Source organism: Paramisgurnus dabryanus, chromosome 8 (assembly GCF_030506205.2).
Source record: "Paramisgurnus dabryanus chromosome 8, PD_genome_1.1, whole genome shotgun sequence".
In the NCBI taxonomy this organism is placed as follows: Eukaryota; Metazoa; Chordata; class Actinopteri; order Cypriniformes; family Cobitidae; genus Paramisgurnus; species Paramisgurnus dabryanus.
In genome coordinates this window covers 6,894,593-6,909,803 of record NC_133344.1, presented here as the reverse complement: position 1 = coordinate 6,909,803, position 15,211 = coordinate 6,894,593, and the positions used below count along the sequence as shown (strand labels likewise).

General features: G+C 37.5%; 1 protein-coding gene across 1 annotated transcript in view; it reads left to right on the top strand.

Annotated features, from left to right (window-relative positions):
- Positions 1 to 15,211, top strand: part of LOC135770670 (uncharacterized) — a 34,760-nt gene continuing 19,549 nt past the window's right edge. The window contains exons 1-8 of the mRNA XM_073815491.1: positions 1 to 62; positions 939 to 1,054; positions 2,308 to 4,107; positions 6,951 to 7,124; positions 7,669 to 7,842; positions 9,563 to 9,736; positions 9,828 to 10,001; positions 13,441 to 13,614. Of these exons, the coding sequence (XP_073671592.1) occupies positions 24 to 62; positions 939 to 1,054; positions 2,308 to 4,107; positions 6,951 to 7,124; positions 7,669 to 7,842; positions 9,563 to 9,736; positions 9,828 to 10,001; positions 13,441 to 13,614 (2,825 nt within the window). The 5' untranslated portion in view covers positions 1 to 23. The remainder of the gene's footprint in view (positions 63 to 938; positions 1,055 to 2,307; positions 4,108 to 6,950; positions 7,125 to 7,668; positions 7,843 to 9,562; positions 9,737 to 9,827; positions 10,002 to 13,440; positions 13,615 to 15,211) is intronic.

Here is a 15,211-nt window from a genome sequence, read left to right as displayed (position 1 = left end):
GTGACTGGTCTACGGAGCCGCCAATGACATTTAAGAGTGATGATGCAATGCTTTACTCTCAGGTATATAAAATAATATTTAAAACAAATTATTATTATTTTAGATTTCTATATTATAGTGTATTTTGTTTAAGAGATGAAGATACCTCTTGTAAATTGTTCCATGTTGTTTTTCCCTCTTTCCCATCAGCGTTTTTTTTTAAGTTGCCAGCCAGCACCAGAGTTGTTCGTGATTTTCACAAAAGTTTAAAGCCTTCCAGAAAATGTTGTTCTTAAAATATATAAACATACAATATATCAAATGAAAGAACAGACACTCTGCTTTCAAACCAAATAAACCGTTTCATCCTACTACCTTTTTAAGTTATCTTCTAATCACCTTTCAAATATGGGTAGGTTTCTTTAAAAACCCCTAAATTTGAGCAAAAAGCTGAGATAATTCCATTTTTGGGAAGGGAAATTGGGGATTGCCAGAAATACTTGTCATTTGCAGGGAAGCGTTTTCTCTTAAAGGCAGAAGGCACGATTTCTGAAAAAAGGAAGTCGTGCCGACTACCAAAACACACTTGTAGCCAATCAGCCGTAAGGTGCGTGTCTACTAAACAACATTGTTGCCTGGGTTGCGTATGTGTAGGGTGGGTCTATCAAAAGAAGGTCCAGATTCTATTGGGGTAGGGGCGTGTTTGTTTAGGTAATTTCAAATGTCAACATTGGCTTTCAAAGATCACGGACCCTGCCTTTAATTGACGAGTCAACTCATCAATGGCGGGGAAAGAGTTAATAGTGTTTCGCATACAGACACACACGCCAAAAGCGTTTAACCTGTTTACATACAGACACATTTATTTAAGACATTATAAGCCTTCTGTAATGAAAAATACATTTGATCAATACAGTAATTCACTACAGGATTAACTGTTATCTGTTTTGTGTTTATAGTTCAGTTTATCAGAAGATAGATCAGATCCAGAGTTCAGCTGTGCGTCTATGAAGAGTGACCGGTCTAGGGAGCCGCCAATGACATTTAAGGGTGAAGATACATACCCTGCTCTCAGGTATAAACAGGGGCGGACTGGGACTAAAAAGTGGCCTAGGACTCTATCACCCAGAGCAGCCCACCACACCCTGCTCGCTACACACCATACCACACATTGGGTCCCTGATGTGTAGACCATTTTATAACACCACAATTCAGACATTCAAACATAATTGCTACTTAAAGGGGACAGACAATGAAAAAACATTTTTACCTTGTCTTTGTTGAATAATGTCTACCCACATTCAAGAACATACAAAAAGTGCTAGACATGCTAAACATCTCAGTCTCATAGAAATTCCTCTTTTAGAAATGTCAGACAGAAAACAGCCCAATCTGAAAAATTGATGCTTATGACATCACAGGCATCTCACTGCCCCTCCACTTTAAAATAATTGGATACATTTTTGAGTGGCAGCAAAGTCAGCCAATAAGTAATGAGATTGCAAGTTAAGCCAGTAGGGGGAGCCAAATAGGTGCAAAACCACTTGTTTAAAATCCCCCACCCTAATAGCGCTATCTGAGAGAGGTTTTTAGGAAGCTTCTAAGGCATTACCGACCCAAACAAAAAATGTTTTGTCTACATGTCACTTCACAGAACAAGGATAGATACCCCATTCAATCATTCTATGTCACCTTTAAACTTCCAAAGAATACAAATGTATTAGTAAAGTAATGCATTTAAACTATTTGTTGCTAGTGACATCTTACTAATGTGACATAAAACAAAATAACACCTGAGGCTTTTCCTCTTTATGAGTCAAGTCTGAGGGTGATGATGTCTCACTTGACAAACTTTTCACAAATTCACAGGAGATCTTCTGACAGTAAGAGAAAAAGACCAAAAGCACAGATTGCTCGGCCCTAAAGAAAGATTTAAAGTAGCTGTGTTACAATTAACCCTGCGTTAGGTTGTGCCCTGCTCACCCCTATGTTAAAAAGTGTAATAGAGTCTTGATTTTCTCTATGATGTTGATGGTCAGTCTTAAATCCCAGAGCAGTCATATCAGAAAGCGTTTGTAGAAAGTTTAAGCAGCCTGAGAATCAAACACAAAGCTTTAATTAAGACATAAATTTGGATTTCAGGTAAACTGTAGGATTTAATTTAGTTTCCTTCAGATTTTACAAAGGGCATCACATGGTACAAAAAACACATTATAAATAATTGACACATTTTATAAGCCTAATATGTTTTGTGTCTTATGATGCAACTAAATGATGTAACTAAGGATGTTATTATTTATGTATTTGTCTGGTATTTTTCTTCTATAGCAACAAGTCTAATCTTCCTGAAGTTCAAATCACATTCAGATCAAATCTGAGGAAGAAATTTGAGTATTTGTATGAGGTAACTTCAAATGAGATAAACCCAACACTACTGAATGAGATCTACACAGAGCTCTACATCACAGAGAGTGAAAGTGGAGAGATCAGTAATGAACATGAGGTGAGACAGATTGAGACACAATCCAGAAGAACAACAACAGAGGAGACACCAATCAAATGTAATGACATCTTTAAACCTTTACCTGAACAACACAAACACATCAGAAGTGTGCTGACAAAGGGAGTCGCTGGCATTGGAAAAACAGTCTCTGTACAGAAGTTCATTCTGGACTGGGCTGAAGAGAAAGAGAATCAGGACGTCCACCTCATATTTCCACTTCCTTTCAGAGAGATCAATTTGATGAAGGACAAAACACTCAGTCTTTTAGATCTTCTTCATCTTTTCTTCCCAGAAACAAAAGAAATGGAAATCTTCAGTGATAATTATAAAGTGTTGTTCATCTTTGATGGTTTGGATGAGTGTCGTCTGTCTCTGGATTTTCACAGCAGTGTGAGGTTGTGTGATGTAAATAAATCAACCTCAGTGGACGTGATGCTGACAAACCTCATCAAGGGGAATCTGTTTCCCTCTGCTCTCATCTGGATCACCTCCAGACCAGCAGCAGCTGATCTCATCCCCTCTGAGTGTGTTGATCGAGTCACAGAGGTACGAGGCTTCAGTGATCCACAGAAGGAGGAATACATCAGGAAGAGAATCAGTGATGAGAGTCGGTCTGATCAAATCATCTCACACCTGAAGTCATCCAGGAGTCTCTACATCATGTGTCACATCCCAGTGTTCTGCTGGATTTCAGTCACTGTTCTAGAAAAAATGTTGAGTGAATCAAAGAAAAGAGAGATCCCCAAGACTCTCACTCAAATGTACACGCACTTCCTGATCATTCAGACAAACATCAAACATCAGAAGGGCAATGAGAAGAAGGATGAAGACATGATCTTTAAACTGGGTAAACTGGCTTTTAAGCATCTTGTGAAAGGCAATCTGATCTTCTATGATGAAGACCTGAGAGAGTGTGGCATTGATGTAACAGAAGCATCAGTGTACTCAGGATTGTGTACTCAGATCTTCAGAGAGAAGTTTGGTTTGTATCAGGGGAAAGTTTACTGCTTTGTTCATCTCAGCATCCAGGAATATCTAGCAGCTCTTTATGCTCACATCTCCTTCACAAACAACAACATAAATGTGTTTAAACCAGATTGGTTTTTTAAAATTGTGAGCATTGTGAAATATAAATCATCAAAACAGATTTTACTATTTAAGTTACATCAGCGAGCTGTAGCTGAATCTTTACAGAGTAAGAATGGACATCTGGATCTTTTCCTGCGTTTTCTTCTGGGTTTTTCACTGGAGTCCAATCAGATTCTCTTACACGATCTACTGACACAGATGAGAAGATGCTCCTATAAGAAAGAGGAAACTGTGAAGTACATTAAAGAGAAGATGAATGAGAATCTGTCTACAGAGAAATCCATTAATCTGATTCACTGTCTGAATGAACTGGGTGATGATTCACTGCTGCAGAAGATTCAACGTTATGTTAAATCTGCATCAGCAAGAAAGACCAAACTCTCCTCTTCACAGTGGGCAGCTTTAGTTTTTGTGTTGTTGATGTCTGAGCAGCATGTGGATGAACTTGATCTACATAAATTTATTGGAGCTGAAAATACAGCAGATGAAGTTCTTGTGAAACTGCAGCCGGTGATTAAAGAAACCAAAAAACTAAAGTAAGTAAAGATAATCAGATGACTTAACTAGGGTTGTGTAAAGTTTCTGTTATAAATTTCCGGTACATTTCTGGAAGCTTTACATTGGAACTTAAACTGAGGAATTTTGGAAATATCCCAAATTGGAAACTTAACTTATGTTAGAGCAAGTTTGGTGGTACAAAATAAAACGTAGCGCTTTTCTAAGCAGATTTAAAAGAGGAACTATATTGTATGGCTGAATAGCACTTTTGGGAGTACTTCGACTCGGCGCAGTAACACCCTCCCTCTCCCATTATGAGAGGGAGAAGGGGAGCGGACTTTTCAGGCGAGTCGAAGTACTCCCAAAAGTGCTATTACGCCATAAAATATAGTTCCTCTTTTATATCCCCTTAGAAAAGCGCTACGTTTTATTTTGTACCACCAAACTTGCTCGTATAACTACTCGTCTTAAATAGGAAAAACGTTGCTTTGTTTGGTCACTTCTAACTTTATCTCTGATTGGTACCATTGAATGAATGGGGCTAAGCTAAATGCTATCGAAGTGTCGCAGCCATGGACGGACTTACCATTGGGCTTGATTGGGCTTGAGCCCAGGGGCCCTGACCAATAGGGGCCTCCGTGCTTGCTTGCGTTCGTTTGATTTGTTCAGTCGTTTTCATTTTTTATTTTACAGCCTTTTGGTTGGTGCGGAATTGTTTGGTACTGCATTTAATTCGTTAATATATATATGTCAGTCATCTTGGTGCTGAATATAACGCGTTTACTGCTTTTGAAACCCATAGATGCTAGTAGCACAACGCGAAATGGAAGTCATGAATGAGCTTTACATGTAACGAGAAAGAGCAACGCGAAAATGAAGCGCTCAGTATGAAAAATATTAATAGAGAAGGCTATGGTCTCGTAATACGGAAGAGGATTAGGGCCACTGGTGAAAAAAATATTTGAATTCTGACTTTAATCTCAGAATTCTGACTTTAATCTCAGAATTTGAATTCTGACTTTATTCTCAGAATTCTGACTTTATTCTCAGAATTCTGACTTTATTCTCAGAATTCTGACTTTATTCTCAGAATTCTGACTTTAATCTCAGAATTCTGACTTTAATCTCAGAATTCTGACTTTAATCACAGAATTCTGACTTTAAACTCAGAATTCTGACTTTAATCTTTAATCTGACTTTGACATCACCAAGCAGTCTGCGTAGCGCCAAATGAAATCCAATCTGCTCGCAGTTTGCAGCTCACACGACACTGTAACCATAGTTTTCGAAGCATAGCTACGAAACATAACAAAATCCGGAGAGTTAACAACGCACATATGATTATGTCAACATTTAAATCATCAGTCCAGTTTATTACTTCATCTGGAGGTGAGTATGCACTAAATTATGGCCATGTTGATGTCCTGATGGTTTTTGATATAATCCAGTAACTAGCCTACCTGCAGTTTCTCTTTCAGCAGTTTGCTTGTGCTTAACAGAATCACAGTTTAAACTTCTGAAAAGTGTTCATTTTTATATCTACGTTCAAGGTTTTAATGTATTACGTTCATATCAAACGCAAAAATTAATTAATGATCATCTTCTCCACTTTGGATTTTGGTTTCTAATATTACATGATGGTCTTGTTATAATTATTAAATAACATCCTAAAATCTTTTGTTTTTCATTGTTAAACACTGCACCACTTGTAGGCTATATGCAAAAAATACACTTGTTGATTATGTTTATAATATTATATGGTGTTTAATAAGGTGAATGTTTATCAAGACTTATTATTCTTTTCTTAAGCTAAGTCTAACAAAATGATTTTAAATGTTGTTATGGGGTATTTTTTAATGTGCAGGATTAATGTGGATTTGTAACATCCCTAAAAATACATGATTTAATTTTAGACTGGGCTTATGTTCTGCTTTAGAGATATAGTGCCAGTTTCCTAGTCAGGTCTTATCCTAGTCCAAACCTAAAATGCATGTTTGATCTGTCTTAATTTAAACACATCTTGCACTGATAAATCTTAACATATTTCATTGCCATTGTTTTGCCTCTCAAGACGCACACCAGGAATGTTTTTGTAAGGTTTGTTTGTAAAAACTACTTGAATGCCCTAATATAATCTTGCAATAGGCCTAGTGCTGGATTAATCTAAACCCTGTCGGGAAACTTCCCTAAAATGTAGATCTATGATATTTTTTATTTTACGTTGTTTACTGTATGTGTGCACTCTCAGAAGATAATTTACACAAGCTGTCACTGGGGTGGTACCCTTTCAAATAGTACACCTTTGTACCTAAATATAATGGGTACAAATGTACCTATATCTGTACCTAAATGGTAAACATTAGGACCCATTTAAAGGGTACCGTCCCAGTGACAGCTTTTGTACCTTTTGTTCTGAGAGTGTAGGGCCCAAAATTTATTCAAGCCCAGGGGCCTCAATTCTGGTAAGTCCTGCCCTGGTTGCAGCGCGCTCCAGCGCTTACGTGCACGCACACAGATGATAGAGGGATGTATAAACTCTTCTTAGTTAAAGTAGTAACATAGTTTAATATTGAAAATGAGTAGACTATTCCTTTAACAAAGATTATTACATGATGAAAAACTTTATTGTTCATTGTTTGTTCATGTTAGTTAATGCATTTACTAATGTTTACTAATACAACCTTACTGTAAAGTATTACCTTAATCAATATAACTTTTAATAATTTTTTGTCAGGAGTATTGGTAAATGCTACATATCTAATTCCATGCAAATCAAACAAACACTGTATGGAGTTTAAAATAGTAGTTTCTTTAAGGCTTGACCTCTAATTACAGTTAATTTCATATTCTGTGACCGTGTTTATCATTTACATTATTACAGGTTGAAGTGTTGTGATATCACAGATGAAGGTTGTGTTGCTCTGACTTCAGCTCTGAGATCAAACCCATCACACCTGACACAACTAGATCTGAGCTGGAATAATCTAAGAGATTCAGGAGTGAAGCTGATCTCTGACGTACTGAAGAATCCTCAATGTAAACTGGAGATACTAATGTAAGATTGTGATATGATGCTCAGACAGAAACCACATATAGATTATAGTGATACTACATAGAGTTCATAACATCTGTAATGGATTTTATATTTTAATCTCAGTATACAGTATTTGATAACTGATTTTTTACTATTCATCACAGAGACATTTTAACTGCACGTTACAAACATAAAAAATTGATATTGAATTATGATGAGAAAAAATAAGCAATAATCAAGACACAGAAATATTAAAGAAAATATTGTGATCTCTGATCAGGGGAATCTCATTTGAAAATTTTAAATAAAAGAAAAGCAGAGCACACTGTTGGTAGAACCAAAAACAGATGTAAATTTGTAAATATAAAATAATGTAGATATAGTCTCACTATAATCTATATGTGGTTTCTGTCTGAGCAATCTTGCGGAAGTGTTTCAATAACACAAACAACACAAAAATAAATGACAATGTACATAAACACTAAATGGAAGAGAATATAAACAAGTCAACTCACTGTAGATTTGATATGTGTGTGAACAAACTGTGTGTCTCTGTTCTTTACAGGTTGTGTGATTGTAAGATCACAGATGAAGGTTGTGTTTCACTGACTTCAGCTCTGAGATCAAACCCATCACACCTGAGAGAACTGGATCTGTCTGATAATAAACTAAGAGATTCAGGAGTGAAACTGATCTCTGATGTACTGAAGAATCCTGAGTGTAAACTGGAGACACTGGTGTAAGATTGTCCCTAATTATGATTTAAATATGGAATTTATCATGATTTTAACATCATTAAGACTGATGCCAAGTTCAGACTGCATGATTTTCAAAGTAGTTGGGTCACAGATCTTGACAGCAAATCAAAATCAGGGCTAAAATTGTGCAGTCTGAACTTGGCATAAGATCAATGCATTGCTTAGCAATATAATACAGCCCTTATCAACATAATGATCATATTTTGTACAACACTCATAAAGTTGAATATCATTATAGTTGTGTGAAAAACTGAAGAGTCAACAAAAATACATCGCTACAAAAACTGAGTCAATTAAAATGTAAATCCACTGAAGCAGCAGCAGATATCTAAGTTGATCTGAGTGATCTAACTATAGTTTATTTAGCAACTACTGTATATTTAACAGGTATGTAAATATCCTTTTCCACTGGTACATTCCCCACAGCTTTTAAAGAGGCAAGGATAACCCAGCTGCTGAAGAAACCCACACTTAATCCTGCAATGTTAAAAAACGACAGATAGGTATCTCTCCTACCCTTCATTGCTCTCCTAAGCATCTGGTTTTTGACCAGGTGTCCTCCTTTACACAAAATAAGCCCCTGGACAGCAATCAGTCTTGTTTCAAAAGCGGTCATTACACCGAGACTACACTGCTCTCAGTCACTGAAGCCCTAAGGCAGGCAAGGGGAGCCTCCAAATCATCTGTACTGATCCTACTGAATCTATCTGCCGCTTTTTACACTGTCAGTCCCCACATCCTTCTGTAGACACTGAAGGCTATGGGTGTCTCTGGAACAGCGCAACTATGGTTCAAGTTTTACCTCTCAGGTTGTTCAATTAGAATATCCTGGAAAGGCGACATTTCTGAAACCCAATGTCTCAATACCGGGGTACCTCAAGGCTTGGTGCTTGGACCACTGTTTTTTTTCAATAAACATGACATCCCTGGGTTCTGTTATTCGGAATCATGCCTTTTCCTACCACTGCTATGTGGATGACACCCAACTGCACTTGTCATTATAGCCTGCTGATTCCGCGGAGTGACATCTTACTCTGGGTGTAGGATCATCATCTCAAACTGAACCATGCAAAGACAGAACTCCTTGTCATATTGTCTGACCCTTCAGTGAGCCAAAGAAGGCGCACGTCACTCCTATCTTTGCCAGGTTACACTGGCTTCCGATAACAGATCGCATCAAATTCAAAGCTCTGCTCCTGGCCTTTAAAACAACCACTGGGTCAGCCCCTTTCCTTCACTTGCTTAGACAGACTTATGTACCCTCTAGATCCCTGCGCTCTGCCACCAAGCGACGGCTTGTAGTGCATTCCCAAAAATTTAGAAAATCACTATCACGTACCTTCTCTGGTTCTGTTCTGGTTTAATTCATTTGTAAGTTGCTTTGGACAAAAGTGTCTGCCTGAGACCAAATGTAATGTATGTAGAGTCTGAACCATGAAGACGTTTAAAACCAATACACGATTATCTTCAAATCAATAGTGAAGATCATAAACAGACAGTGAAGAGATCTGAGTGATGGAGTTTAGAATGTGATTTATTATTTCACTCAGAATCAGCTTTACTGCTGCTGTATTACTATTGATATCTTAGGATTTATAATAAACTGCAAAACAACAAATAATAAATAAACAAAAAAAATCAATGTTGATCTGATGTGTGTGTTGTAATCTGAGAGACTGCTTGTGTCTCTGTTCTCTACAGGTTGTGTGGTTGTAATATCAAATATGAAGGTTGTGTTGCTCTAACTTCAGCTCTGACATCAAACCCAACACATCTAAGAGATCTGGATCTGTCTGGGAATAAATTTGGAGATTCAGGAGTGAAGCTGATCTCTGATCTACTGAATAATCCTGACTGTAAACTGAATATACTGGAGTAAGATAAAAGATTTGTAATGATTTTTAATGATGACATCAAAGTGTGTTGTAAACTGTGAAAATAAAGTTTTTGCCATTGTTCTCAACAGGTTGTATGAATGTAATATCACAAATGAAGGTTGTGTTGCTCTGACTTCAGCTCTGAGATCAAACCCATCACACCTGACACATCTTAATCTGTCTGGGAATAATCTTGGGGATTCAGAAGTGAAGCTGATCTCTGATGTATTGAAGAATCCTTACTGTAAATTGGAGAAACTGGAGTAAGTTCATCTCTCTGATAGTCATACATGTACTGAGGTTTAGCTACACATAATGGTATGAAAAAGAAACATACATTAAAATGTAAAGGATATACCGTGGATATAACATGTCTACGCACCTCTGTGAAAAGTGCAGTTTTTTGTGATGTAAAAAAATTTAACCAAAATGAATCATGTCAGAACCTGTTCCACCTTTATTGTGAAATTGCTATTCATATATTAAAGTGATAAGAATCATTTTGAGTGTGAAATGCAAAGTAAATAATGTACAATAACCAGGTTGCATAAGTGTGCACACCCCAAAACTAAAACTTAGTTGAAGCACCTTTAGATTTTATCACAACATGCAATCTTAATGAGTAAAAGTCAGTCCGCTTCTCACATCTTGACTTTGCAATATTTTGCGATTCTTCCTTGCAAAAGCATTCTAACTTTGTCAAATTGGTTGGGCGTCTCGTGTGTACCTCCCTCTTCAGATCACCCCACAGATTCTCGATGGGATTTAGATCTGGACTCTGCCTGGGCCATTCCAAAACCTTGATCTTGTTTTGGTGAAGCCATTCCTTTGTTGATTTTGAGGTGTGCTTTGGGTTGTTGTCATGCTGAAAGGTGAAATTCCTCTTCATCTTAAGTGTTTTTGATGGGTATTTGGAGCTATTCATTATTCCAACCACCCTGAATAAGGCCCCAGTTCCAGCTGAGGAAAAGCAGCCACAAAACATGATGCTGTCACCTCCATGCTTTACTGTGGTCATGGTGTTCTTTTGGTGATGTGCTGTGTTTTTTTTTGCATTAAACATATCTTTTGGTATTATGTCTGTAGTAAACCTCACTACACTTTTTTTTACTATTGTAACTCGTTACTCGGGGGATGCCATGCAAATCAGGTAAACAAGCTACAGCTGGTTCAAAACGCCGCCGCAAGAGTGCTTACTCGATCTAAAAAGTATGACCACATTAGTCCAATTCTGGCATCTTTACACTGGCTACCAGTTAAATATCGCATACAATTTAAAATATTACTAATCACCTACAAAGCCTTAAATGGCCTAGCGCCCTCGTATATAAAAGAACTACTATCAGAATACAATCCACCACGTAAACTGCGATCACAAAATTCGGGTTACTTAATTATCCCTAGAATATCAAAAGTGTCTAAAGGTGGTAGATCCTTTTCCTACTTAGCCCCTAAGCTCTGGAATGATTTACCAAATAATGTTCGAGTATCAGACACAGTCGAACAATTTAAATCTAAACTTAAGACATTCTTCTTTAACAAAGCATTCACATAGAATGTCCAGTAAATGTACTTTTCCCGCAGTAGTTATTTTGTCTAGAACAAAGCACTCACATACCTCATACGGGTAATTTACTCTTGCCGCAATAGTTAGCCTGTCTGGAACCGAGCTGAATTAAACCACTATAATGTATGACACTTGCATTACATGCGAACGGCCCCTACGCTAATAGAATTCTGTTTTTGTCTCCCTGTCTCGTCCTCGACTCTGAGGACAATGAGACAAACAGACCCAGTTCCTGTTGCTGTGAAGGTCATCGCTCCACTAATCAACTGGCTGTCCTTCAACGTGACGCCCAACCGATGCGCGACCAACGGCCACCGGCTGAACCAGTTTAATCCGCTTACACGCTTCCTATCCCTACCGTGTCTATATATTATAAATATAAATATTAATTTCTCCCTAGGGTTTTTTGTCCTTCTAGGATTTTTTCCCATTGGGTTTTCTCCTAGGGGGTTTTTTAGTCCCAGGGAGAGTCAGCCAACTTTGGCTTAACTTAGCACTTTACTGTATACGTTACATTATTAATATGCTCGCTTACACGGTTTTTTATCCTTAGCCGCTATATTCTACTTCTTATACTATGTATTGATTTTCAATGTTCTCCTCTACATCTACTCATGTAAAGCTGCTTTGCAACAATTAACAATTGTGAAAAGCGCTATATAAATAAAATTGAATTGAATTGAATTGAACTTCAGTAACAGCTGATTGAGGCGGACAAATATGGACCAGATTCCGGTCAGAGAATTGAATTGAAAAGCCTTTAGGATGAGACGTCTATTGATTATTCAATATATGCATCTGCATATACTGCTGATATGATGTGAGTTATAATTTAATGTTTTGCATTATATGTACACATTACAGAACATTAACCTGGCGGGCAACACTGAAAATGGTCCCTCTAGGAAACATCTAATGAATTTTAGTTCCCAGTTTCTACATAGACTTTCTGACAATGGCCAAAGTTCAACTTTGGTCTCATCTGACTTTAATACATTATTCCACATCCGTTTTGAGAAATGGAAGGCCTCTTGGAAGCCTCCCTTATCATTTTTCTCTTCCCGTTTTTTGGTTGGATGTCCTGGTTTTAGTAATGTCACTGTTGTGTCATATTTTCTCCACTTGTTGATTATTGTCTTTACAGTGTTTTGTGGTATATTAAGTGGATGCGTCCGAAAGCTGTAAAGTGCTGCCATTCCACGGCATCAATAGCCTAGAAATCTAGACGCACCCTAGCGGCCGCAAAATATATTTGCTGCCAGGGTTTAGTCTAGGCACTCACAATACACTTAACAGCTCCAAAAACCAAAATTTGGTCAGGCCAATCACATCGTGTGTAGCGTCTGTGGGGCGGGCTTAACATGATGACGACAGAGCTGCGACGGTTCCTACTTGAAAACTTCGTTCTTCGTTGCTCTGATTGGTCATAGCGCTATCCTATTGCGTGCAGAGGCATTTTGAGGGACAACCTTATATCCCGCCCCTTGCATTGAGCCGTTTGTGTGAAGAGTTGCCAGACCTTACATCTTGATGTAGGTCTGGCTAACCAGGCTACGGCATCAAGGCATGTCCAATGTTGGGATTACTTCCTGTCTCCAAAGATACCTTCATTGTCCTGTCCCACAGTTCTGTGCGTGGGTGTGACCAAATAATGTGATTGGTTGAGCCTGGTTGAGTTCAAGTTATATTTTCACTAGACTTTTTATATACACTTTTGATGCTTTTCCGTTGCAAAGTACCCCACTGGTCAGGTCAGCTTACTTTTGGGGGCTTTTCCACTGGGTACAGTACATAGTACCTGATTCCTTTTTAGTACCACCCATGTTGGGGTTCCAAGCAAGCTGAGCTGATACTAAAACTATGTGCAAACTATCTATTTGTGGTGGTCAATTTTTATTTTGTGGTGGACTGACAAATGAATGTATGGTAAACACTGCATTACAACTATGCTTCCTTTGTATATGATGTCACAGCAGTAGGCAGCATAAATATAATGCTACGCCTATAATCCCTCCCACTCTGAAGTGGTATTAAACTCAATGGAAAAGCTAACCGTGACAATGTTTGTGTACAAACATTGTGTACAAACTTTTGATGTGTTTGCCTAATTTGCATAAAGTCTCTGTTCTCTACAGGTTTAGGAGGTGTGATATCACAGATGAAGGTTGTGTTGCTTTGATTTCAGCTCTAAGATCAAACCCATCACACCTGAGAAAACTGGATCTGTCTCTGAATAATCTCACTGATTCAGGATTGAAGCTGTTCTCTGAACTAAAAGCTGATGCACATTATAAACTAGAGACAGTATGGTGAGTATAGCATATTTAAATAAATGTTTAAAGTAAACTCATGCAGTGTAATTTAAATCCTAGAATATAAATATTACCAAAAAATGTAAATTGATCTGCTGTTTTAGGCTGCGTATCCTTTAAGCCCAACAAACAGAAAATATGAAGTGTACATGAACAACACTTGATGCTTTGTCAGATCAACACATTAAGGATGCAATCCAATGTCTGAGTTTGTTTACTAACTGTGATGTTGAGTTTGTTCACTCCAGGATCTTACTCCTCTTACACATTATATATGATGTTTGTTAATGGGGTTTGTTTGATAGGCCGACACCTCTATAGTTATGCACACTTGGCTAGACTGTTTTTATAACGTTGATAACTTGGTTTTGATTTTACGTTTTAATCATTATTTATTAAATCAGCAGCAGCACAGACTGTAGAAATAACAACACAAACACAATATATACACAACAGATAAACATAAAGTACAGATGATAAATGATACAGATTAGAAAAAAGAAGAGAAAGTCAACTCTTAAAATCTGATGGACACTTCACACAACTCTCTGTCTAGCTTTGACATTGATGCTGTTTCTCTTTATTTACACGACTGTCAACCTCCAGGACTTTTAAAATAAAGCATCACCTTCATTTTCTCACTGTTTGTGTGTGAACTCATAAAACTGTCAGTGTGTCATTACAGTATATTATACTACATACATATCAATACATTCATCTCTTACATTGACATCAAATATTCAGAGGAAATAAATGAAATGTGTTTTTGTATTGTTGTAGCTCATGTGTATGTGATAAACAGATTGTTGACATGTTTATTATGTTAAAGATTTCATTTCTATCACTGACTGACAGCACTAATAGTTTGTTTTTCTATCTCTTGATCTGACACTGATGATAATCTAACATCTAATTGTCTTTCTCTTTCAATTTTAGGCCTTGACAGTAAAGATGTCTGTCTGATCTTGAGTATCATTTGATGGTGAATAAGAAGACACAATAGTGACATCACAGACACAAAATCAACACAGACTGAAAACACAATAAAACCTCACACTGACTTTACTCCTTTAGTGGAACAAAAAGGAGACATTTAGATTTCAGTTTAAGCATTCTTAATGCTGACGTGCTTTGTTTTTATATAGTGAAGATGAACACACTGATGCTAAAGCGATACATTAAGGATTTTTAGGTAAATATTAACTTGTAATGTGAATTGATTACTATACTTAATATATTTATTGTAACTTTATTTTTACTGGGGGAGTGATGGAGATACAGTAAATCAGTTAAAGGTGCTCTAAGCGAATTGAAGCGTTTTAGACCATAAAACATTTTTTGTTACATACCGGAAACATCTCCTCACTATCTGCTTGCTGCCTGTCCGCTGATCAAACTGTAAAAAAACGCGATCTCTGTAGACAGCCCAGGCTTCACAAACGGCAATATCAACAAATGGCCAAACCTAGCAGCACAAAACAAAACAAAGTATTCCAGCCAATAAACGACAAGAAGGATTTGGGGGTGGGGGTTGGGCGCGTTCATGAAAGCACGGAAGGGAGGGGGAGGAGGAGGAGTTAGCTACGCTCTGTCT